The sequence below is a fragment of the Entelurus aequoreus genome, linkage group LG02 (genome assembly GCF_033978785.1).
Source record: "Entelurus aequoreus isolate RoL-2023_Sb linkage group LG02, RoL_Eaeq_v1.1, whole genome shotgun sequence".
Classification (NCBI taxonomy): Eukaryota; Metazoa; Chordata; class Actinopteri; order Syngnathiformes; family Syngnathidae; genus Entelurus; species Entelurus aequoreus.
The window spans coordinates 96,285,811-96,311,372 of NC_084732.1; the positions used below are offsets into that span (position 1 = coordinate 96,285,811).

At 37.7% G+C, this 25,562-nt stretch overlaps 1 protein-coding gene across 3 annotated transcripts in view; it reads left to right on the top strand.

Moving 5' to 3' along the window:
• The window catches only part of tgfbrap1 (transforming growth factor, beta receptor associated protein 1), a 30,989-nt gene extending 6,085 nt beyond the window's left edge, over positions 1–24,904 (top strand). The window contains exons 2-14 of one of the 3 annotated variants that reach the window (XM_062035689.1): positions 447–538; positions 2,844–3,559; positions 7,883–8,077; positions 8,162–8,316; positions 8,626–8,708; positions 10,607–10,787; positions 10,906–11,066; positions 12,368–12,425; positions 14,558–14,701; positions 15,715–15,858; positions 17,974–18,133; positions 18,226–18,686; positions 20,124–24,904. In XM_062035689.1, coding sequence (XP_061891673.1) covers positions 2,863–3,559; positions 7,883–8,077; positions 8,162–8,316; positions 8,626–8,708; positions 10,607–10,787; positions 10,906–11,066; positions 12,368–12,425; positions 14,558–14,701; positions 15,715–15,858; positions 17,974–18,133; positions 18,226–18,686; positions 20,124–20,312 — 2,628 coding nt within the window. In that variant the 5' untranslated portion in view covers positions 447–538; positions 2,844–2,862 and the 3' untranslated portion in view covers positions 20,313–24,904. The remainder of the gene's footprint in view (positions 1–446; positions 539–2,843; positions 3,560–7,882; positions 8,078–8,161; positions 8,317–8,625; positions 8,709–10,606; positions 10,788–10,905; positions 11,067–12,367; positions 12,426–14,557; positions 14,702–15,714; positions 15,859–17,973; positions 18,134–18,225; positions 18,687–20,123) is intronic. The other 2 variants (XM_062035680.1, XM_062035699.1) reach the window with 2 other exon arrangements.
• The last annotated feature ends 658 nt before the right edge of the window (positions 24,905–25,562 follow it).

Consider the following 25,562-nt stretch of genomic DNA (forward strand, 5'->3'; position numbering starts at 1 on the left):
AAACACTAAATAAACGTTACCCATATAGTATTTATAGACAAATATTAGGTCTTTTTTATTCTTTAATAACATCAACTTGTCAGCTTTTTGTCATAACATGTTGCCTTTATCTCTATTTTTACATTTTGATACAAGTTTTAAAAAAAAATTTAATTATTATTTTTTTAAAGTTATGTACATTTATATGTACATGTAGATGATGTATCGGGACAGATCCATTAAGAGTTTGAGCAAAAATATGTCGTATAAGAATTAACTATACACAATAAAACCTTAACAAAATGATGTGTCACATGAATGATTTTTGACATGAAAAAACACAATTAATGTAAAAAAAAAAAAAAGCTGGTGTTTACTTTTTGATATCAAAATAAAACACCAAGCAGTTTGGCTAATGTGGATGAAGTCTAATAAACAATCTTTGTTCTTCTCCAATGCCTCCCTAGTGTTTCAGTAGAACAGTTTGGCCAACAAAAAACCCCCCGGAGTGATACCTCACATGTCAAATAAACAATCTTCACAGCCTGCGTTCAATTCGGTGAGATGACAAAACATTTTAGCTCGTATTGATGTTATTTGAACACTGATACAGTTTGCAGTTAAATAAAAGGAGGAGTGAACATCTCAGTCAACAAAGTAAAGACTTTATAAACAAGTTGTGACAACGTTCACGACACATCGCCTGCTGCAAAACATCAAATAGTTTTTTCCTTCGCTGTATACTTTTAGTGTGGGGACAAGTGTCTCCAATATTGCCCACACCTGTCTCCATCTAAACACAGCAGTGCGCTCTTAAACGCACGTCGGGAAGCGAGGGAAAACAACGTTAAACCAAGCGCTGGGCTCCGTTCACTCCGAGGGCAAATCTCCGCAGCAAAGTCGGTGTCGTTAGTTTGCCATGATTATCAACCCAAACACAGCTAGTTCGCATGCATACAGTCAGCTGTGTTGCCTAAAATGCATTAATAAATGATGTTTTTTCAATAATAAAAAAATTAAACGGTATTACTATCAGGAATTATTGCAAATTATCCTTATACCGTTTACTGTTACAAACCCCGTTTCCATATGAGTTGGGAAATTGTGTTAGATGTAAATATAAACGGAATACAATGATTTGCGAATCATTTTCAACCCATATTCAGTTGAATATGCTACACAGACAACATATTTGATGTTCAAACTGATAAACATTTTTTTTTTTGCAAATAATCATTGACTTTAGAATTTGATGCCAGCAACACGTGACAAAGAAGTTGGGAAAGGTGGCAATAAATACTGATAAAGTTGAGGAATGCTCATCAAACACTTATTTGGAACATCCCACAGGTGAACAGGCAAATTGGGAACAGGTGGGTGCCATGATTGGGTATAAAAGTAGATTTCATGAAATGCTCAGTCATTCACAAACAAGGATGTGGCGAGGGTCACCACTTTGTCAACAAATGCGTGAGCAAATTGTTGAACAGTTTAAGAAAAACCTTTCTCAACCAGCTATTGCAAGGAATTTAGGGAATTCACCATCTAAGGTCCGTAATATCATCAAAGGGTTCAGAGAATCTGGAGAAATCACTGCACGTAAGCAGCTAAGCCCGTGACCTTCCATCCCTCAGGCTGTACTGCTTCAACAAGCGACATCAGTGTGTAAAGGATATCACCACATGGGCTCAGGAACACTTCAGAAACCCACTGTCAGTAACTACAGTTGGTCGCTACATCTGTAAGTGCAAGTTAAAACTCTCCTATGCAAGGCGAAAACCGTTTTTCAACAACACCCAGAAACGCCGTTGGCTTCGCTGGGCCTGAGCTCATCTAAGTTGGACTGATACAAAGTGGAAAAGTGTTCTGTGGTCTGACGAGTCCACATTTCAAATTGTTTTTGGAAACTGTGGACGTCGTGTCCTCTGGACCAAAGAGGAAAATAACCATCCAGATTGTTATAGGCGCAAAGTTGAAAAGCCAGCATCTGTGATGGTATGGGGGTGTATTAGTGCCCCTGACATGGGTAACTTACACATCTGTGAAGGGGCCATTAATGCTGAAAGGTACATACATACATATTGGAGCAACATATGTTGCCATCCAAGCAACGTTACCATGGACGCCCCTGCTTATTTCAGCAAGACAATGCCAAGCCACGTGTTCCATCAATGTGGCTTCATAGTAAAAGAGTGCGGGTACTAGACTGGCCTGCCTGTAGTCCAGACCTGTCTCCCATTGAAAATGTGTGGCGCATTATGAAGCCTAAAATAGCACAAGGGAGACCCCCGGATTGTTGAACAACTTAAGCTGTACATCAAGCAAGAATGGGAAAGAATTCCACCTGAGAAACTTCAAAAATGTGTCTCCTCAGTTCCCAAACGTTTACTGAGTGTTGTTAAAAGGAAAGGCCATGTAACACAGTGGTGAACATGCCCTTTCCCAACTACTTTGGCACGTGTTGCAGCCATGAAATTCTAAGTTAATTATTATTTGCAAAAAAAAAATAAAGTTTATGAGTTTGAACATCAAATATCTTGTCTTTGTAGTGTATTCAATTGAATATGGGTTGAAAAGGATTTGCAAATCATTGTTTTACGTTTATATTTACATCTAACACAATTTCCCAACTCATATGGAAACAGGGTTTGTACATCCCTCGTCCATTAACAAGTAAAAAGGGCATTTTTTTCCGCAAAAGTTGGTACATTTTTTTGGCGTTACGGCAAATGACAAGGGCGGAAGTTGCCGCGGTTAAATTTGAGCCCTGTGCTTGTACAGTGAGTGGTACTGTTAACCAATGAATATTAATTTGATCATTTGCATGCAGGTATGCTGATGATTTCCTGTCTTTTGTCTTCTAGTTTAGATGCCTCGGCCAAGATGAGTGTCAAGGCCTTCGAGCTCATCCCGGCTGTGGAGCGGGACCTCCTCATGGGCGATAAGGCTCGCATCAACATCGAATGTATCGAATGTTGCGGGAAGCACTTATATGTGGGAACCAACGACTGTTTCATCCACCACTTCCTCCTGGACGAGGTTACCTCCGCCAAAGGGAAGCGGACTTACTCGGCCCAGAAACTGCTTCACAAGTACCTGGGCCTGAAGAAGCCGGTGGCGGAACTGCGGGCCGCCTCGGCTCTGGAGCGCCTGATCGTGCTGTGCGACGGCGTGGTGTTCCTCGTGGACATGGTGACCCTGGAGACCGTGCCGTCGGCCGCGGGAGGCGGAGCCCGGATACGAGGCGTGACGGCGTTTTGCATCAACGAGAACCCGGTGAACGGCGATCCGTTCTGCATAGAGATGGGTGTCCTTTCCTCGAAGCGCAGGACTGTTCAGATTTACATGGTGTATGAGGACCGGGTGCAGCTGCTCAAAGAGGTGACCACGCCGGAGCAGCCCTGCGCCGTCTGTCTCGACGGTTACTTCCTGTGCCTGGCGTTGGCGACGCAGTACATGATCCTGAACTACCACACAGGAGCCGCCCAAGATCTCTTCCCTTACAACAGCGAGGAGAGGAGACCCATTGTGAAGAGGATTGGTAGGGAGGAGTTCCTCTTGGCGGCGCCGGGTGGTCTTGGTAAGTTCAGGCACACACGCTTTGCTATTCATGTTATCACACCGTGCGTATTGTTTTTAATGTGCATTTATTACATCACTAGTAATACGTGCACACACTAGATGTAATGATCTCTATTGGAGATGTCCGATAATATCGGACTGCCGATATCGGCCGATAAATGCTTTAAAATGTAAGATCGGAAATTATCGGTTTCAAAAAGTAAAATGTATGACTTTTTAAAACGCCGCTGTACGAAGTGGTACACGGACGTAGGGAGAAGTACAGAGCGCCAATAAACCTTAAAGGCACTGCCTTTGCGTGCCGGTCCAATCACATAATATCTACGGCTTTTCACACACACAAGTGAATGCCCGCATACTTGGTCAACAGCCATACAGGTCACACTGAGGGTGGCCGTATAAACAACTTTAACACTGTTACAAATATGCGCCACACTGTGAACCCACACCAAACAAGAATGACAACCACATTTCGGGAGAACATCCGCACCGTAACACATCATAAACACAACAGAACAAATACCCAGAACCCCTTGCAGCACTAACTCTTCCGGGACGCTACAATATTGCCTTGTTACATTGTTTAATGCATCCAGCGGGGCATCACAGCAAAATTAGGCATAATAATGTGTTAATTCCACGACTGTATATATCGGTATCGGTTGATATCGGAATCGGTAATTAAAAGTTGGACAATATCGGATATCGGCAAAAAAGCCATTATCGGACATCTCTAATCTTTATGTATACATTTTAGCCCTGTTGATGTTTTACATGCAGAAGTCGCATGTTCGATACCCAGTCAGGGTTTCTATACAGTGGTAGCTCGGCTTTCATTAGTAAACCATTCTAAAAGGTTTGACGAAGACCAAGTCGTACGAAAACCGAAGCAATTTTTGACATAAAAAATCATCTAAAACAAATAAATTAATTCCAGACACCTAAAAATATTAACACAAAACACTTTTTTATCGAGAACAATTGCAGTGTGACATGCAGAATACAAATCGAAATATAATCGTACCTTAAAGTTGGGGGAACTAAGTTATATTATTTACCTAAAAAAAATTAATTATATTGGCATCATCATAACGGTAATCATTTCTGAAAAAAATTGTACATCTGTGTGGTGTCAGTGCCTTTATAATGAAGTATTTTAGTAAATAAAACCCCGAAAGACAAAATAATCTGTCTTTGTGGTGGAGATCCAACAGCAGGATTTAAAGAAAGGAGGGGTGAGCAGAGCCCATGAAGGAGCCCCCTTATTGGCTGACATGTAAAACAAATAAATGAATTCCAGACACCTAAAGTATTAACACAAAACACTTTTTATAGAGAACAATTGTAGTTTGACATGCAGAAAGCAAATTGAAATACAAACGTACCTTAAAGCTGGGGTAACAAAGTTATACTCTTTAACTAAAAAAAATCCAGAGAACCATGCAGGCGCCACCTTTATTTGCTAAAAGTTCCTTATTTTTCAGTCTTTCCCAGCCATGGTTTAGAATGTAAACAATCATACAGATTTTTAGTTTTGGCACTCAATTCTACGGAACGGTACGTGGGCAAACAGACTACAGCAGTTTGCAGTGTTTGGCCATACGACAACAGGGACGGTACACGAATTCGGTGTACGTGTCAAACGTTTTGCGAACATTTTTTGTCAAACCAAATCATAAGAAAACACAACCCTTTCTCCTCTGCAAAACAGACATGGCGCCTGTAAAGCTGCCATTTTTGGGGGAGTTCAAAGATTGTGTCAATTTTGCGCAAAAAATCTGCTCAACATTAACCAAAGGGAATTAAGGGAAGTTGGCTGACAAGAAGAGAACATGCAATGTTGGAGGGGGAGAAAGGAAATGAATAAGCATCCATATATTGTATTTTTGTTTCCAGTGGCAGGAAGCTGCCACTCTTTAAGTAGGAGTATGATTGCAGTCCCTTGTAACAGATAAAATATATAAAGATGCTAGATTTGACAAAGTAAATGTCACTTAGAGTATTGTGAAATTGTCCACATCAATTCAGAACAACAGAATGAAAGTTAAAAAATGCTCTGGCAGTATTTGATTATCCTATTTAAAGATTGCTGTCAATGGAACAAAGTGGTCCAGCCTCAGACAGATCATTCAATCATCGTGCGAAAGCTCAGCATCCAGGCTAGCCGAAGCCAAGCCCACTTTCCCTACACTATAAGAGACGCAGAGCGTCCGATGGGTGGGACGAAGCCGAGCTTTTATCCAATGACTGTCAAGTTTGGCGGTGGTGGACCGACCCACTCTATGCTCCCCCAATGGATGCTCAGCTTCAACACTGTTACATTGGATGTATTGAAACTGGTCTGTGGTTTCCTAAGTGAAGCCAAGATTTCGCTAAATCTGATCATTAACCAGTCAGTCGATCATCTTAACATTAAATGCACTACACACATGTGAATGAAGCGCATACTTACTCAACAGCCATACATGTCACACTAAGGGTGGCCGTATGAACAACGCCAACACTGTCATAAACCTGTGCCATATAGTGAAAGCACACTAAACAACAACTACAAACACATTTTGGGAGAATATTTGCACCGCACCACACCATAAACACTACAGAACAAATTCCCAGAATTCCCTGCAGCACCAACTCTTCCAGGATGCTACAATATAAACAAACGCCATTGGTGGATCCAGTGTTTCCCATAAACTGCCAAGATACCTGTGGTGGTGGGGGCGTGGCTATGGGCGTGGCTATGGGCGTGGTCATCATGACATCATCGAGTAATTTGCATAATTTACTACATTGATATGATTTTCTCTAAAAAGGCTAAAAAAATGTATACTTACTAATTAATAACAGTTTTGTTTTAAACGTCCATCCATCCATCCATCCATCCATCCATTTTACAATATAATTACAACACTTTATGTACATATTTATATACAGATTTGAACAATAAGTTATTCACTGAAATATATTTATTAATTGTGGTTCTTACAAAAAATATATCTTATAAAATATAAAAGCTAAAATGTCTCTTAAAGCTCTGCCCCTTTAATTAGTGCATACTAAATAATTTAACTTTAGCCTACTACTACAATCATATTTTTTACCAGCAACATAAAGTGAAACAGAGGCAGAGGTGTCCTGCCACAGTCAGTAACAAATAAACAGAAAACAGTAGTGGTCAAATACAAATAAGGCAACAAGAGAAGTATCCTACACTTCTCTTTTGTAAAGTAAATCTGAACAGCCTCTATGGGCATCTGCATCAACTATATGATTTGCTTGAGAAGCTGGACAGGACAAAAAAATAAAATAAAAAATAAAATTATTATTTTTTATTTTATTTTATTTTTTTATTTGTGGCGGACGTAATTCTTTCGTGGCGGGCCGCCACAAATAAATGAATGTGTGGGAACACTGGGATCTACACCTAATATCCGCTGTAATGATACCAAGTACAATAGCGTATCTAGTCGATACTACTATGATAACATCTATATTTTTTAGCATCACAAAATCTTCTTTTGTTTTTTAAAAATGTATATTATGTTTATAAACTCAGGAAATATGTCCCTGGACACATGAGGGCTTTGAATATGACCAATGTATGATCCTGTAACTACTTGGTATCGGATTGATACCCAAGTTTGTGGTATCATCCAAAACTAATGTAAAGCATCCAAACAACAGAAGAATAAGTGATTATTACATTTTAACAGAAGTGTAGATAGAACATGTTGAAACAGAAAATAACCAGATATTAACAGTTAATGAGCAAGTAGGTTAATAATTCATTTTCTACCACTTGTCCTTAATAATTTTGACAAAATAATAGAATGGAAAATGACACAATATGTTACTGCATATGTCAGCAGACTAATTAGGAGTCTTTGTTTGTTTACTTACTAATAAAAGACAAGTTGTCTTGTATGTTCACTATTTTATTTAAGGACAAACTTGCAATAAGAAACATATGTTTAATGTACCCTAAGATTTTTGTTAAAATAAAGCCAATAATGACATTTTTTGTGGTCCCCTTTATTTACAAAAGTACCGAAAAGTACCAAAATACACTTTGTTACTTTTTCAATGAATAAGAATGAAGTCAGCTGTCCTGAAAGTAGCTGATTCTGAACAAAAACCCAACACATTCTAGGGCATGTTTAGTCAATGATACATTAACACAGAAGTACATAATTGACCACTCAAGCTGACCTTCCCTTGCAGTCTTAGAGCAATCACCACCGATATACAGTATTGCATGCAACACCAAACTAAGTAACCAAGCTTCAATAAGATCTGTCTCCGCCCACCCCTTTTCCAAAAGGAATGTTTGCCAATGCAGAAGGGGCTTCCCAACGGGCGCCTGTCAGCTGGTCCGAGAAAGTGATTGGCGCGGCCGTCTCCTTCCCGTATGTGGTGGCCTTAGACGAGAGCTTCATCACCATCCACAGCATGCTGGACCAACAGCTGAAACAGACCCTCTCATTCAGGGATGGACACCTTCTACAGGACTTTGAAGGTCTTCTTTCCAGAGTGGATGTTCACCACGATCACAGCAGCAGTGGGAACCGGCATTTTCTGACCTGTGAGTGTTTTTTTTTAGGGAAGGTCATTCTGGCGTCCACCAAAGCCGTGTACGTTCTGGTACCAATGCCACTGGAGAGACAGATCCAGGACTTGCTGGCCAGCCACAGAGTGGAGGAGGCGCTCATCCTTACAGAGGGAGCACAAAGAAATATTCCCAAAGAGAAATTCCTGGTAATTCATACTGTTTGTATACTTTGTCTGGCTTAATATTGCTCCAGCTCTAATTCACACTTGTGGTTCCCCCCGGTAGAACCCCAATATGCTTTGTACATGTAATATATGTAATGATCTAATAGTTTATCATCATTAGGCAAATTGTCAATGACTTATGGCAGGGGTGTCAGCAGCATACAGAAAACTATCTTATAAAATACAACTTAAAAATGGCTCCTGAAACGCTGACCCTTTATAATGTCCACTTTGTCACAAACCTAACAATATTTCTATTTGATTTCTCTTCTTTTTTGTACGATTTCTCAGATCTTGCACAAAAGAATTCTGCAACAGGCAGGCTTCATACAGTTTGGCCAGCTTCAATTTGTAGAAGCGAAAGAGCACTTTTGGTAAGTTTTACTTTGCCTGATGGATGGCTGGACCACATTCTTACACTGAAAAGTTAAAGCATGCGGGGGCCATTTTTGTTGTTTTTCATATTCAAAAATCAATATGTTTATGGATTTTTTTACCCCGTGTGCTCCCTTCAAGGTTGGTCCCAGGGACCTGTTAAAGTGTTAAAAATAAGAATACATTAAACATTTTTTTTTTCCCAACGCTTTAATCTCCAGACCAACTTCAGATCTGTTTTATTATTATTATTATATTTTTTTTTTTACCCTTTTTGTTAAATAAAACCCTGTTTTTTATGGAAAAAAACACAAAATACACAATATTTTCCCCCAAAAAATATTTCAAAGATTCAAAAAAATCCATTAAAATTCTCAGGGATCTAAAAGGGCTAAACTCATATTGTTCTAAAAATAAGTCATACATTAAACATGTTTTCCAAAGCTTAAATCTCCAGATCAACTTCAGATCTGTGTGTTAATATAACGTTTTTTTAATTTTCTTTCAGTTTGTATACCATTTTAATAAAGAAAACCCTGTTTTTATGGCAAAAATCCAAAATATGCAATATTTTCTCCAAAAATATATTTCAAAGTGGAATATTTGATGTGAAATAAGTGAAACCTTAAATAGGTCAATAATTCATAATAACATTGATTTTAATTTATTATTAATTTTTGAACAATGATAGTTTTAAAAAAAAATCCACTAAAATTGCAAAAGGGCCCCACTCGTGGTGTTTTAAAAATAAGTCACACATTATTTTTCTTTTAACTTTCAACGCTTAAATCTTGATCAATTTCAGATCTATCCATTGATTATAACAGGGTTTCTTAACCATAGGGCCCATTGTTGGGCTGCTAAATATCCGTATGGGCCAGTACTCAGTTGTAATACACTTTTCCACCACTTGGGGCAGTAATGGTAAATGGGTTGTACTTGTATAGCGCTTTTCTACCTTTTAGGAACTCAAAGCGCTTTGACACTATTTCCACATTCACCCATTCACACACACACATTCACACACTGATGGCGGGAAGTAATGACAATATCAAACAGACAGAAAGAGTCTGGAGCTAAAGTCAAGAGAAGTTTCTTAAGCGCAAAAATTATGACTAAAGTGTTGAAGCTGTATTTTCATTTGCACTTATATTTTATTGACAGTTTATGTAAGAAACATATATATAAATATTGTTTATTAATTTGGTTATAATGTATTTTATTTATTTATTTTACCACTACGTAATTGTATATAAATGTATACTAAGTTTGCAGTATATTTGATTAGTATTTATTTTTGTAATCAGCCTGACCTAAAACGTGATAATAATCTTTGTGATGAACACATGCTTTCCTAACATTTGCCGAGGTTGTAAACTGTAAGTAGGTTAGATATAATTATTAAGAACGATTAATATCAAGAGTAATATTTACTAGGTCAATGGTTATATTTGAGTGGGGCCCGGGTCCATCTGTAGTGGAAACGTTGGGCCCCGAGGTCAAAAACAACCCAACAAAGTTTTTATAATTGTTTGTTTATTTTATGCTGTTTTTGTCATAGAAAACAAACAAAATATGCAATATTTTCCCCCCAAAATATGTCAAAGTGGAATATTTGATGTGAATTAATAGGAGCCTTCAATATGTCAATAAATCATAACATTGATTTTAATTAATTTCTATTTTTTGAACAATGACAATTTAAAACCAAACAGAATTCATGGCAACTTTTTCTTGTTACATTTCACCCCTTTTTTTTCTTTTTTCTGTTATTGTATTTTTATAGTGTGTTAGAAGGGAAAGGGAAATCAAGAATGACACCACTATCTACAGTTCTGCACACTTGTTGTTTGACTGTCTTAAAAGCTCATGCATGCCTTTGTTTACGTCTTTGCAGGAAAGGTCATCTGGACGTGCGGGAGCTGATTTCTCTCTACCCGCTGCTGCTGCCGGCATCTTCTTCATTCACACGCTGCCACCCTCCTCTGCACCAGTTTGCAGACCTCAATCACTTGGCGCAGGGAGACCAGGAGAAAGTGTTGCGGTGCAAGAAATTCCTGATCAGCTATTTGGCAGAGGTGAGTGAGGAATTAGGACTTGGCTCTTTTTCTACAAGTTCTATTCTTTGAGGTGCTCTCACTTGTCACCTGTACACCTCATGCTGTTCCCTGCACTCTTGTCCTCCTCACCTTGCAGGTGCGAAGCACGGAGGTAGCAAACGGTTGCAGAGAGGACGTGGACACGGCATTGTTGAAACTGTATGCCGAACAAGATCATGAGAGCCTTCTGGACCTGCTGGCGTCAGACAATGCCTGTCTGTTAGCAGACTGTGTCCCGTGGCTGGAGAAATATCACAAGTGTGTATAATGGCGAATGATGTTGGAACACTTGGTAAAAGCTGACCATTTTAAACAATGTTTGCACATAAAACTGACAATGGCGCTTTTAGCTGAAGGCACGTTTATAGCCCTGCAAAGAGTCATCAGTAAACATTTAATCAAAGTTTCGTATTAAATGGGATGTTTGCAACTCGCTCACAGTTACATTTTCCAACCAGAACACCACTATGGAGAGAAATGTTACAAATGTTTTTTATTTCAGCTCCCACAATATTTTTGCAAACAAAAAAGTGGATTTGAAATGAAAAACATCTTTTTCACACAAAAATTTAGGTTGCAAATGCTTTTTTTTTTATTCTCTTTTTTTTTTTTTAAATGAAATCAATTATTTGCAAAAGCATGGATTTGAAAAAAAATTTTTTTTCAACACCAAACATACTTGCAAACAGAAAGTGTATTTGAAATTTAAAAAATAAATATTTTCAAACATTGGCTAAAAAAAATTTAAAAAATCTTTTTTTGGGGGAAAAATTAAAAAAAATTTTTGCAACCAAACTAAAATATTTACAAACAATACATAGATTTGAATTTTGACAATTTTCAGATCATTTTCAAACAGTTTTGGTTTTAAATATTTTTTTATTTTTTTGAAAAAAAATCACAAAAAAATTTGCAACCAAAATAAAATATTTGCAAACAATAACTAGATTGGAATTTAAACAATTGTCAGATCACTTTCAAACAAAGTTTTGGTTTCAATTTTTCTTTATTTTTTTTTAACATTGAAAAAAAAAATTTGCAACCAAAATAAAGTATTTGCAAACAATAAATAGATTTGAATTTAAACAATTTCCAAATCATTTTCCAAAATATAAAAAAAATTGCAATTGTGGGGTAACAAATATTTTATGTAGTTGTCATTCTCTTAAAAGGCGTTTATAAGATGAGGCCTCGCCTACAAAATTGAGTAACCAAAAAAATCTAAAATTATATATATATATATATATATATATATATATAAATATAAATATACAATATACAACAGCCACATCGCTATAGTTAGTTAACAACACACAAAGCTAATGTGCGTGAGGGTGTTATTTCATTATTTAAAACACATTGTAAAGTTAGTGCCATTTATGCATCCGTGTACAGGTTGCAGACTATGACTATTTGTTTTGACCAGTGTCTTCATAAGGAGTGTAAAGTCAATAGTTTCCATTTTAGTATTCTGTCTATCAATATTTGTCTATGTATTTGTTTTTTTATGAAAAAAAAAGTGAACTAAACACATTGCGTTTCATCTGCTTGTGTTCCAGATATTTTGCACTCGGGCTGCTCTACCATTCTAACGGCCAGGATCCAGCAGCTCTTCAGGTAGATTCTAACTAGGAATAATTCATACCAGAATATTTGTATTGTGGTGGGGAAAAAAGGAGTAAAAAACCCACAGTCCCAAGAAAAGATTCCAAGATCTTAAGAAACCTTTGCAAGATCCCGAGGAGCTACTACAGGTTATGCCAATGATAGTTTAAAAAAAAATCCACAAAAATGACAAAATCATGTTTAAAAAAAATAATCCAAACATTATTATTGTTTTTTTTTTTACTTTCAATGCTTAAATCTTGATCAATTTCATATCCATCCGTTGATTATAACAGTGTTTCTTAACCATAGGGCCCATTGTTGGGCCGCCAAAAATATGTTTCCCAGCTTTCGTCCGTATGGGCCAGTACTTAGTTGCAATACACTTTTCCACTACTTGTGGCAGTAATGACCATATCAAACAAACAGAAGGAGTCTGAAGTTTCTTAGGCGCAAAAATGATGACCAAAGTGTTGAAGCTGTATTTTCATTTGCACTCATATTTTATTGACAGTTTTTTTAAGAAACGTATATATAGATATTGTTTATTAATTTAGTTAGAATTTATTTTATTTATTTAGTTTAGCACTACATATTTGTATATAAATGTATACTTCGTTTGCAGTATATTTGATTCGTGTTTATTTTTGTAATCAGCCTGACCTAAAACGTGATGATAATCTTTGTGATGAACACATGCTTTCATAACATTTGCCAAGGTTGTAAACTGTAAGTAGGTTAGATATAATTATTAAGTACGATTAATATCAAGAGTAATATTTACTAGGTCAATGGTGTTATTTTGAGTGGGGCCCGGGCCAGAAGTTAACAAATACTTTTAAAAGAACGGTGTCCAAAAGTGTGGTCCCGGGGACCATTTACGGCCCGCGGCACGATTGTAAACATTAATCACGCCGAATATTTTGTTACTTGACGAATGCTACCTGTTAGATTCGTAGAGGGGGGAATCTTGGGCCACCTCACAATTCGATTAAAAATTGATTATTGATGCATCTTTAATTTATGTACATTGATGCAGTTTTACATTTCTTTTTCAGCGTTTATTGCTTGCAACTTTTAAAAACAGTGCATTTGTAATAAGAAATTCCCTTCACATTCATGGAATTTTGTGCGAAACTGGAACATAAGTATCCTAAAATGAAGGAACTTTTTAGAACTGTCTGCATGAGATCGATAGGTTGTGAGTTCAAACCCTGGCCGAGTCATACCAAAGACTATAAAAATGGGACCCATTACCTCCCTGCAAAAGCATGGATTTGAAAAAAAATAAATTTTCAACACCAAACATATTTGCAAACAAAAAGTGTATTTGAAATTTAAAAAATAAATATTTTGAAGCATATTGGTTAAAAAAAAATATATATATTTTTTGGGGGAAAAATGAAAAACATTTTTTGCAACCAAACTAAAATATTTACAAACAATACATAGATTTGAATTTCGACATTTCAGCATCAAGGGTTGGAATTGGGGGTTAAATCACAAAAAATGATTCCCGGGCGCGGCCACCGCTGCTGCCCACTGCTCCCCTCACCTCCCAGCGGGTGAACCAGGGTGATGGGTCAAATGCAGAGAATAATTTCGCCACACCTAGTGTGTGTCTGACAATCATTGGTACTTTATGTACAAAAAATAAATAAACCTTTGCTAATTGATTTGTAGATTGTCACTGAAGGCATCAAAACTATGAATGAACACATGTGGATTATGTACTTAACAACAAAAAGGTGAAATAACTGAAAACATATTTTATATTCTAGTTTCTTCAAAATAGCCACCCTTTGCTCTGATTACTGCTTCGCACACTCTTGGTCTTCTCTCGATGAGCTTCAAGAGGTAGTCATCTGAAAGGGTTTTCACTTCACAGGTGTCATAGTTTTGATGCCTTCATTGACAACCTACAATGTAAATAGTCATGAAAATAAAGAAAAACGCATTGAAATGAGGAGAAGGTGTGTCCAAACTTTTGGCCTGTACTGTATATTGATAGCCCCAAACCGTGATATTGTTAATGGATGTCCTGCTGCAAACTAAGTTCACCTTGGCCTACTCATAAAGTAACTTGTTAATGTGACAAGAAGAGAACTCCCGTTATTCATTTTTCTTCAAACATCTTCCATCAGATGTGGACCCGTGTCGCTGACGGCCATCTAGAGGATTCTACAAGGCCGGATCTCTTTGACTACATTGTGGACTTTCTCTGTTCCACGGCCAATCTGGACCTTGTGTGGAAGTACGCAAACTGGGCGCTACACAAGGATCCCGCTGTAAGTCCACCTCTGTTACTGGTAGTTTAGTCCTGTTTCAGTTCATAATGAGAAGTTATAAAAACACACACATTTTGGTAAGTGTCAGTAAGAACCAAAACATTGTCAGGCAGGGGTGTCAAACTGGTTTTCATTGAGGTTATGGTTATAGTTGCCCTCAGAGGGCCGCTTTTAACAATGAGTAATATATTAATATACATGTATATATATATATATATATATAAAATACATTAACAATATATTTTTCTACATAAGCTGCAAAAAAATATTAAAATTTTACTTTAAAAACTGGAAGCTCAGTCACCAGAATTTTACAGTAAAAGCAGTGTTTTTTTTTACAGCATACAAAAAACTTGAATAACTGGAATGGGTTGGAGAAACAATTGCACTGTTTTTAGCTGTAAAATTTAAGCAACAGAGCTGCCCGTTTTTTGGTTTTTTTTACCGTAAAATCTTGTTGTTTTGATGTTTTTTTTTGTTGTTTTTTTATGTTTTAGTGTCTTACTGTATAATGAAAAAAACAGTACTAAAGTCGATTTTACGGTAAAAAAAAACTCAGTCTCCGGAATTTAACCGTAAAATCTATTGTCAATTTTACAGTCTACAGTTTGAGTGATAATTTGTTTTGAAATCATAAGTCAAGCAGATATTTAAGTACAGTATTCATCTTTATTTTAACAAAAAATATTTTTCGGGATACCTGATAATATAATAGTTGGATAATATATATTGAATTTTAATAGATATGCAATTGCATGCAGTATGTGATTTTTAATGTCAAAAGGGAAAGAACAAATCTATTTAGTAAGAAAAGATTAAGCATTTTATTAACACATATTTCTAATCTTTCGCGGGCCACATAAAATAATGTGGCGGGCCAGATTTGGCCCCGGGGCCTTGAGTTTGACACCTGTGCCCTAAAGCTATTGTACATTGTTGACATTTGCTGATATTACGTAAGACGGAGTACAAACACCGTGGTAACGCAGGCTTTGTTTTCTTCCCCCACATAGACGGCTGTCCACATCTTTTCCAAGAGGTCCGGTGATCAGGCCCAGGCAGACCTGAAGCCTGACGATGTCATCGCATACCTGGGAGAGCACAGGGAGGCTCTCCTCCTCTATTTGGAACACCTGGTGCTTGAAAGGCGGACACAGGTACCACGCTCGGACGACAGTCTGGTTTGTCAGAGGAATATTGCACCACCTTTTGAGCAAAATGGAACGCAGTAGAAGTCACAAACACGGTGATCTGTTTTTCTATTCTATGCACACACACATCTACCGTATTTTTCGGACTATAAGTCGCTCCGGAGTATAAGTCGCACCGGCCGAAAATGCATAACAAAGAAGGAAAAAAACATATATAAGTCGCACTGGAGTATAAGTCGCATTTTTTGGGGACATTTATTTGATAAAAGCCAACACCAAGAATAGACATTTGAAAGGCAATTTAAAATAAATAAAGAATAGTGAACAACAGGCTGAATAAGTGTACGTTATATGAGGCATAAATAACCAACTGAGAAGGTGCCTGGTATGTTAACGTAACATATTATGGTAAGAGTCATTCAAATAACTATAACATATAGAACATGCTATACGTTTACCAAACAATCTGTCACTCCTAATCGCTAAATCCCATGAAATCTTATACGTCTAGTCTCTTACGTGAATGAGCTAAATAATATTATTTGATATTTTACGCTAATGTGTTAATAATTTCACACATAAATCGCTCCTGAGTATAAGTCGCACCCCCGGCCAAACTATGAAAAAAAACTGCGACTTACAGTCCGGAAAAAACGGTATATGCAAATTAGTTGCGTTAACTTATCGTCGTGTAGTTGCTAAAAAAATAGCACCCTCGGTTAGCTGGAAATTGTGTTACTGTATTTATTTGCAGGCTATACAAAATATCAAGAATTATTGATATCGATCAACATAAAAAATCTATATCGTGATATAGTTTTCAGCCATAATCGCACAGTTCTAACATATATATGTCAGTAGACTCTCTATGAGAGCACTAAAAACTGCCGGTACAACAAAGAAGACGGGGAGAACGCGTTGTCGAAGTGGAGGCACGTAAATAAGACCGCCCACAAACGAGACGGTCAGAAAGCGACCTGATGACGCTCCGTAAAACATAATCTATGCAACATTTTGACTAAAGAACCACCATTATTTCAAATGTAGAAAAAAAAATCATATGTGCCTTTTTCAAAACAGATTGCAGGGAGATGGCTGTCAGAATAATTGTATCTAAGTTATCACAAAACTTTGTGGTTCAATGAGTTCCTGGCGATAGGACAAACGTTGTCTTTGATCCTACCAAACAAAAGGCTTGTAAAACTCCACTGTGTAGGATGGGAAGCGACATGAAGGTGACGGTTTCTTTGATGTATTGTAATACAGCGGTCCACAATCACCGGGCCGCGGCCCGGTACTGGTCCGTGGATCGATTGGTACCGGGCCGCACAAAAAATTTCAAAATAAATAAATAAACAATTTATTTTTATTTTTATTTTTATTAAATCAACATAAAAACACAATTTATACATTATATATCAATATAGATCCATACAGCCTGCAGGGATACAGTCCGTAAGCGCACAGGATTGTATTTCTTTGACAAAAAAAAAAAAAAAAAATACCATAACATCCCCCCCCCGGTCCTTGGGACAAATTTTCAAGCGTTGACCGGTGCGCAGTTACAAAAAGGTTGGGGACCACTGTTGTAGTACACAGGAAGATTTTGTCTTGACTCGAGATCTACAAAGCGGAGAGGAAGCAGGGCCTGACCCCCCTTCAGGCACCTTTTCTTTGAACTGTTTTGTGACCAAAGGCAGTGGCTGTTTACGACCCCCTTCCTTTAGAAACAGCTGTTGCCATGTCATCAAGGAAAGTCCTAATAAAAGAGGAGGTGTACAATCTTTCGTCAGAGCGTGGTGACACTGTGCAAGGGTACAGGTCTACGCGTTTCTCCTCATTGAGCCAAATTTAATTCTGTCTTTGTTTAATTCCTTGCTTCTTTGTCTGTTTAATAGATGTCATCAGTGTTTGAACCTGACAATGGCTTAAAACATATTTTTTTAAACTAATTCTACGTATATTTTTTTCCTTAAATCAATTATTGAAAATTAGGAATTAATTTAGAATCGGGATGGATAAAAGTCATGATTTTTTGGTGCTTCCCTCTAAGCTGCTGCCTAATTAGAAACGCTGAACTGCAGTTCCCATTATTTTATTGTCTTATTGTTTTGTCCGTAGAAGGAGAAATTCCACACCCATCTGGCAGTCTTGTACGTGGACAGGGTCTTGTCCCTGCTGTCGGACTCTCCAGCCAATGAGGAGCAGCTGAGCAGCACCAGAGAGAAACTCCAGGCTCTCCTCAGGGAGTCCAACCTGTACAAAGCCCACCATCTTCTAGGTGAGACCACGGAAAGGAACAATACTCCCAGCCACCGGTTGTTGCAAAAGTGACGACTCTGCGTGTTTTCTTCTGCGACTTGGTTGTCTCAGCTAAGGTGGAAAAGTGCGAGCAGCTGCTGCTAGAGCGTGCGACGCTGCACGGGAAGCTGGAGGAGCACGACAAAGCGCTCGACATCTTGGTGCACGAGCTGAGAGACTTCCCGTCTGCGGAGGCCTATTGTGTTTGGGCTTCTTCCTCCCAGGACCCTGCTGCCCGACAACAACTGTTCCACCTCCTCCTGGGGGTGTATCTCCAACATTGCGCAGCCGGGGACTCCCCGGCGCGTGGAGACCGCGGCAATCTGGAGATGGCGGCGGTGGACCTGCTGAATCGTCACGGCGAGACGTTTGACGCGGTGCGCGTGCTGAGGACTCTGCCGGACAGCTGGTCGCTACAGCTGCTGCGGCCCTTCCTGGGTCGAGCCATCAGAGCCAACATGCACGCCTCACGCACGTCCCGCCTCGCCCTCGGACTCGCCCACTCCGAGCACCTTCAACTACTGCATGACAAGGTGAGCACACTTCATTGACTACAACTTGGTCCAGTATTCAAGTATTTATATTCCTCATTCTAACTACACATCACTACTGTGCAGAGGGGGGAGTCTTTGGGTACTTCACGATTCCATTCTTGGGGTGACGATTCTCCATTCAACACGATTCTCCTAATATATTATAATAAACCATCTTGTTACAGATTACAAATGCTCCTTTTGGATGCTGACGTACGACCTACAGTACAGGCCAAAAGTTTGGACACACCTTCTCACTCAATGCGTTTTCTTTATTTTCATGACTATTTACATTGTAGATTGTCACTGAAGGCATCAAAACTATGAATGAACACATGTGGAGTTATGTACTTAACAAAAAAAGGTGAAATAACTTAAAACATGTTTTATATTGTAGTTTCTTCATAATAGCCACCCTTTGCTGTGATTACCGCCTTGCACACTCTTGGCATTCTCTCGATGAGTTTTTCAACTTGTTTAAGTCGGGGTCCACGTTAATTAATTCATGGTACATGTTCATTGTTGTGGCTTGTGCAGCCCTTCGAAACACTTGTGATTAAAGCAGTGTTTCCCACACATTCATTTATTTGTGGCGGCCCACCACGAAAGAATTACGTCCGCCACAAATAAAAAAAATAAAAAAATAAAAAAAAATATATATTTTTTTTTTGTCCTGTCCAGCTTCTCAGGCAAATCATATAGTTAATGTAGATGCCCATATAGTCTGTTCAGATTTACTTTACAAAAGAGAAGTGTAGGATACTTCTCTTGTTGCCTTATTTGTATTTGACCACTACTGTTTTCTGTTTATTTGTTACTGACTGTGGCAGGACACCTCTGCCTCTGTTTCACTTTATGTTGCTGGTAAATAATATGGTTGTAGTAGTAGGCTAAAGTTAAATTATTTAGTATGCACTAATTAAAGGGGCAGAGCTTTAAGAGACATTTTAGCTTTTATATTTTATAAGATATATTTTTTGTAAGAACCACAATTACTAAATATATTTCAGTGAATAACTTATTGTTCAAATCTGTATATAAATATGTACATAAAGTGTTGTAATTATATTGTAAAATGGATGGATGGATGGATGGATGGACGTTTAAAACAAAACTGTTATTATTAATTAGTAAGTATACATTTTTTTGAGCCTTTTTAGAGAAAATCATATCATTGTAGTAAATTATGCAAATTACTCGATGATGTCATGGTGACCACGCCCACAGCCACGCCCCCACAGCCACAGGTATCTTGGCAGTTTATGGGAAACACTGTAAAGGCTATATAAATAAACTTTGATTGACTTTGACTCATATTGAGCTGGCGAAACGAGAAAAATGCCCACTAAGAATGTGCTGCCGGGCACAAAATGGCCGCTCTGTGAGGCACACAATCGTTTTTGAGGTTCTAATCTGGCCTTTTCTTTGGTGGCGCAGCTGAAAGAGACGAAGAAGCCGATCACTGTGTCCGCCAAGAAGGGATGCCACTTGTGCCACAACACCTTCAGCGAGCCCGACGTGGTGTGTCTGCCCGGCGGCGTGCCCGTCCACGCTCACTGCCTGGCCCAGAGAGTAAGAGACTCGCCCACAAAGAGACAGCTAACCAACAGCAACAATCACACGTGAGGAAAAAGAAAACCGGGTTTTTGACGAGAGGCTCCAAAACAAGGATGGTGAGGACAAGGGCAAAGCACAGAGGTCACTAAGACAGAACGTTTTTATGTGATGCACGTGCAGAATGTTGTGCAGGTCAAAGTCAGCTCAACCCTCCTTTCAAGTAGCAGTGGAGTGGAAAAACAAGTTCACTTTATTTATACACTTATTTGTCTTTCGTTGTGTCCATTAAACCATATCCAACTGTATTTACAATACACAAAGTATGTTAAAAATACTGTTTAAACATCACAAAATGCCACAAATTCCTCTCCCAATACCTTTGACTTTTTTTGGAGATTGACATCACTGTAAGCTTCTGCACTATGACCATATTATTAGAGCAGTCATACTGGAAATACGCAAACCGTGGAAAGAGATGTGCCGTTTATCCTTCACAATCCTTATGTAAGACAAGAACACATATGTTTGGATTTTTTCAGTTCTAAATCATAAATAAATATCTAACAATTGAGTCAACATATGGAGGGTCCTCTCATTGTACTCTCGCAAAACATCCAGAAAGTGCCAACAATACTCCATTTACATGTCCTGACCTGAAAATTAACCAAATATGAGTGATATTGTTATTAAAAGTGCTAACGCAGACGGACTATTTTAGCGGCGCATTGAAAGTAGTGAGCTAGTTCTCGTTTACGTTGCTATTGTTGACACACTGCTGCTTCGTCTTAAACTTGGTAAAAGTACACTACCGTTCAAAAGTTTGGGGTCACATTGAAATGTCCTTATTTTTGAAGGAAAAGCACTGTACTTTTCAATGAAGATAACTTTAAACTAGTCTTAACTTTAAAGAAATACACTCTATACATTGCTAATGTGGTAAATGACTATTCTAGCTGCAAATGTCTGGTTTTTGGTGCAATATCTACATAGGTGTATAGAGGCCCATTTCCAGCAACTATCACTCCAGTGTTCTAATGGTACAATGTGTTTGCTCGTTGGCTCAGAAGGCTAGTTGATGATTAGAAAACCCTTGTGCAATCATGTTCACACATCTGAAAACAGTTTAGCTCGTTACAGAAGCTACAAAACTGACCTTCCTTTGAGCAGATTGAGTTTCTGGGGCGTCACATTTGTGGGGTCAATTAAACACTCAAAATGGCCAGAAAAAGAGAACTTTCATCTGAAACTCGACAGTCTATTTCTTGTTCTTAGAAATGAAGGCTGTTTCACAAAATTGTGTGGGTGACCCCAAACTTTTGAACGGTAGTGTACATTCTAGATGATAATTCATGCATCTCTCACCTGCTGGTAGACAAATGTGGCCGTGGACCGACAGGCTGGTCCACTTTCACATCCCCAGAGAGGACGAAAAAGAACCCACAAGGCATTTCTTGCAGGAACTATTTTTTTAACCCTTCCTGAGGATTGCGTTTGAATCTTTATTTAAACGTAATTATGCGAGCGTCCCGTTGGTCGACATCCCAGCGAGAGTGGCAATATTACAGTAAGTATTTGTTCTTTTATGCAGCTGAGATAGGCTCCAGCACCCCCCGCAGCCCCAAAAAGGGACAAGCGGTAGAAAATGGATGGATGGATGATTAGTTTATATGTTTAGCACCTAGCAATGTTGCTAATGCTATAGTGTCACAATAAAGCTGCATCCATCACTCGGCTTATAAAACTTATTGCTCATCCTCTTTGTGTTCGGGCTCAAAAATATAAGATCCTGGATCATAATTTTCCCAAAGTAATCGTTGTTGGCTCTTACGAATCTGCTCGATTAGCATTGCTGTTGATGGGGAAGGGATCTGTGGTTCCTCTACGTCACGCGACCATTTGAATGGCTTCCTCATTATCTATCAAAAATCTCAGTGAGATTGATACTATTTATCCGCAAACTTTGGAAGTATTGGTGTCATAAATCAGATAATAGCTTCAATATGGAGGCAACTTGTTTTTCCACTCTACTGCTACTTTAATAATTGATCAAAAAACAAAGATGGTTGTTCTGATTTGGGTTTCATTGGCTGCCTACTTTATAAAAAGTTACATTTCCTCTACTTCTCGTTAAGTGAGAATTCCGGTTCTTTCACGACATGCTACAACTCATAACTACATTACCTTGGCAGTTACGCCAACTCCAAACAAATATTTGTTACTTTTGCTCGTGTTGATTATTCTACATTGATGCTGTGTCCTTTGTCCGCCACAAGATGGCAGTAATGAATAAAAAGACTGGGGGTGAAATGGAACATGGAACCTTTTTAGTTTATAGAATATAACCCAATCATGTTGACGTAACAACCTAAAATGATTTATTTTGTGGTTTGTAAACATTAAGAAGGGAAATGCTTTGTTGCGTTGATAAGGATATTTAACAAATAAAGGGATAAAGTAGGGATCGGACAATTCATATTATATTTGGCATTTTGACGTGAATTGGATCTTCTTTTTTCCTCTCTCACAACAGAACTACATCAACTACATGATACCAGTATTTAATAAAAATACAAAATTAGTAAAGTAGAGGTGGAAATCTTCGGTCACATCCCGATGGAATTAAAAATCTATTATTGATGCATCTTTAATTCATGTATATTGATGCAGTTTTACATTTATTTTGGTTTCACTTGCAACTTTTTAAAACAGTGCATTTGTAATAAGAAACAGTCGAATTCATGTCCATTATGTTTAATAAATTAATAGAAAAGTGTGCAAAACTGCAACATAAGTGCCCTAAAATAAAGGAGTTGGTCAGCTCTCTGCGGTCAAATTTTAGAACTGTCTGCATTATTTATTTACAATGAATAAATAATTGATTATTAATGTTTATTGATCCATTTTACAATCGCCCATGTCCGAATTGCGATGCATCTAAAAGTCGATTCTAAAAAATAACCACTGCATTAGGAAAAAAAAAAATCAGTTTTTGCTTTTGCTGGATCCCCTTTTTTATTCCTTTCAAAATAAATCACTCTATATTTTGAAATCTGACAAGTCATGTATTTGAGTTTGTCAGCCCCCTCTTTATTTTCTTCTGATGCAGTGCTGGTCACCTACAGTGCATCTTTGCATACCTGTCAAAATGTTCCCTTTTTTCCGGGAAATCCAGTTTTTGTCCTTCTTCCCCGCCGTCTCCCGGCCCCGTTTTGTTTGTTTCCGCCATGGAGTCCGCTTGAGAAGCCTCGGCAACACTCGGGAGCGTGGGCTAATGTTTTTTTGGCGCAACAATGGCGTCGCATAAAACATTATGTAGCGCCTGGTTCCACATTTTCTGAAAAATTATCTTAAAAACAATAACTTATAGCTTTGTCCAGTTAACTGACGCATACTATTTGTGTTTAAATAACTTTTACCGCGAATGAGCATCAGTATCGGCCCTGGAAAGACCATATCGGTCGATCTCTAGAGTATACCGTATTTTCCGGTCCATAGGGAGAGCCGGTATATAAGCCGCACCCACTAAATTTTTAGAAGAAATACATATTTTCCATATATAAGCCGCACCAGACTATAAGCCGCAGATATATACGTTGTGAAATGAGTTATTTATGCAAAAAGATTCTGTAAACACACTTTAATTGTTTCCAAACAATGTCTGTGACACGGCAGTAAAACGGCTGATCAAACAAAACAGAAGTCATCGTCATGGATCCACTAGCTGCAGAAGCTAGCTCTCCAATCAGCTAAATAGACTCAATAACTCCACGGTGACGTTTTGGTGAATTTACTGAGGAATTTGTGAAACTGAAACAATAAAAAAAGAATGCCATTGAAAGTTAATAATACTAACAGACAATCGTAAATGTGTTAGCATATTAGCTGACGCTAACAACAGTAACTTCATTACATTACGATAGCACGTACAAATATGCATGCAAACAATCCTACAGACGTCACAAATGGGACGGTTTAGTAAGTGTAAACGGTTTTAGTTATATTGTAAAACGTTGCTTGGAGTGATGAATGGAGAATCCATATGAGTAGAAACGCTATGGACGGCTAGAAGACAGAACAATAAACACTACTGATGAATGGAATAGTGCCATAGTAGCACAAACAATAAAACACCCTGTCAGCGTTTTTCCTTTTAATTATTGTTTTTGCCGTCAGCGAAGAAAAATCCACAAGTTAGCCGCCCGTCTTATAAGGAAAAAAAGTAGCGGCTTATAGTCTGGAATTTAGGGTAGTGACGAAGTAACAATCAGTGATAAACTGTCAAAGAAAAAATACTTTTTACGACACATGTTGGTGACTTTTACAGCAGTGGGGCTGGAAAAACTGCACATTTCCTGGAAAAAAACCACAGAAATGAAATCATATGCATCAAAGATAAACATGGTGAACGTGGAGAGAGTTCCATGGCCACATTATGTGAAGAAATGAAAAGTTATTTTCATTTGAACATTCCGTCCCTCCATCGACATTCCAAATGATTTATGTCCGATGAATTGCTTCTTTGTCAATAATCTGACTAATGGACATGTTGTGTGTTGTCTGTATGCTGCATTTTCTACCTGCAATGGGCGTGCAACCATAATAAATATGAAAGTCAACAAGGCAGTAGCAAGAACGATGGAGCTGGACTGGTCCACCTGTGGCTTTTTATAAACACATGAATACAATAATCTGACTTTGTCCCAAACTTTTTTCCCACAGGGGGCCTCAGGATGGAAGATGAGGGGGCCACTTTAATATTTGTTGGACTTTTTTAAAACCTTAAAAGGCAACTTAAGTTAGAGTACAGTATAAAGCTTTGTGCTAAGGATGTACTCACATGTCAGTTATTTCACATTTTAATGAATAAATAATTTTATAAAAAATATTACCAAATAATAAAGCACTGACACACAGGTTCATGAAATAAACAATATTATTAATCAAAATGTGAAATAATTCAAACTGAAATAAAAAATATGTGACTAATAATTTAAATTAAACATATCTTTATTTTTTTAAATATTTATTTTTAAATTAAAATTATTTTTTAATATTTATTATTTATTTACGTATGTAAAATTATATTTATTTCACAATTAAATGATTTATTTCACATTTTAATAAATAATTTAAAAAATAATAAATCATTAAGCGCTGACGCACAGGTTCATGAAATAAACAATATTATTAATTAAATTGTGAAATAAATCATTAAATTGTGAATTAATTCAAACTGAAATCAAAAATATGTGTATAATAATTTAAGTTAAACATATCTTTATTTTTTTAACTATTTATTTCACAATTTAATTGTTTATT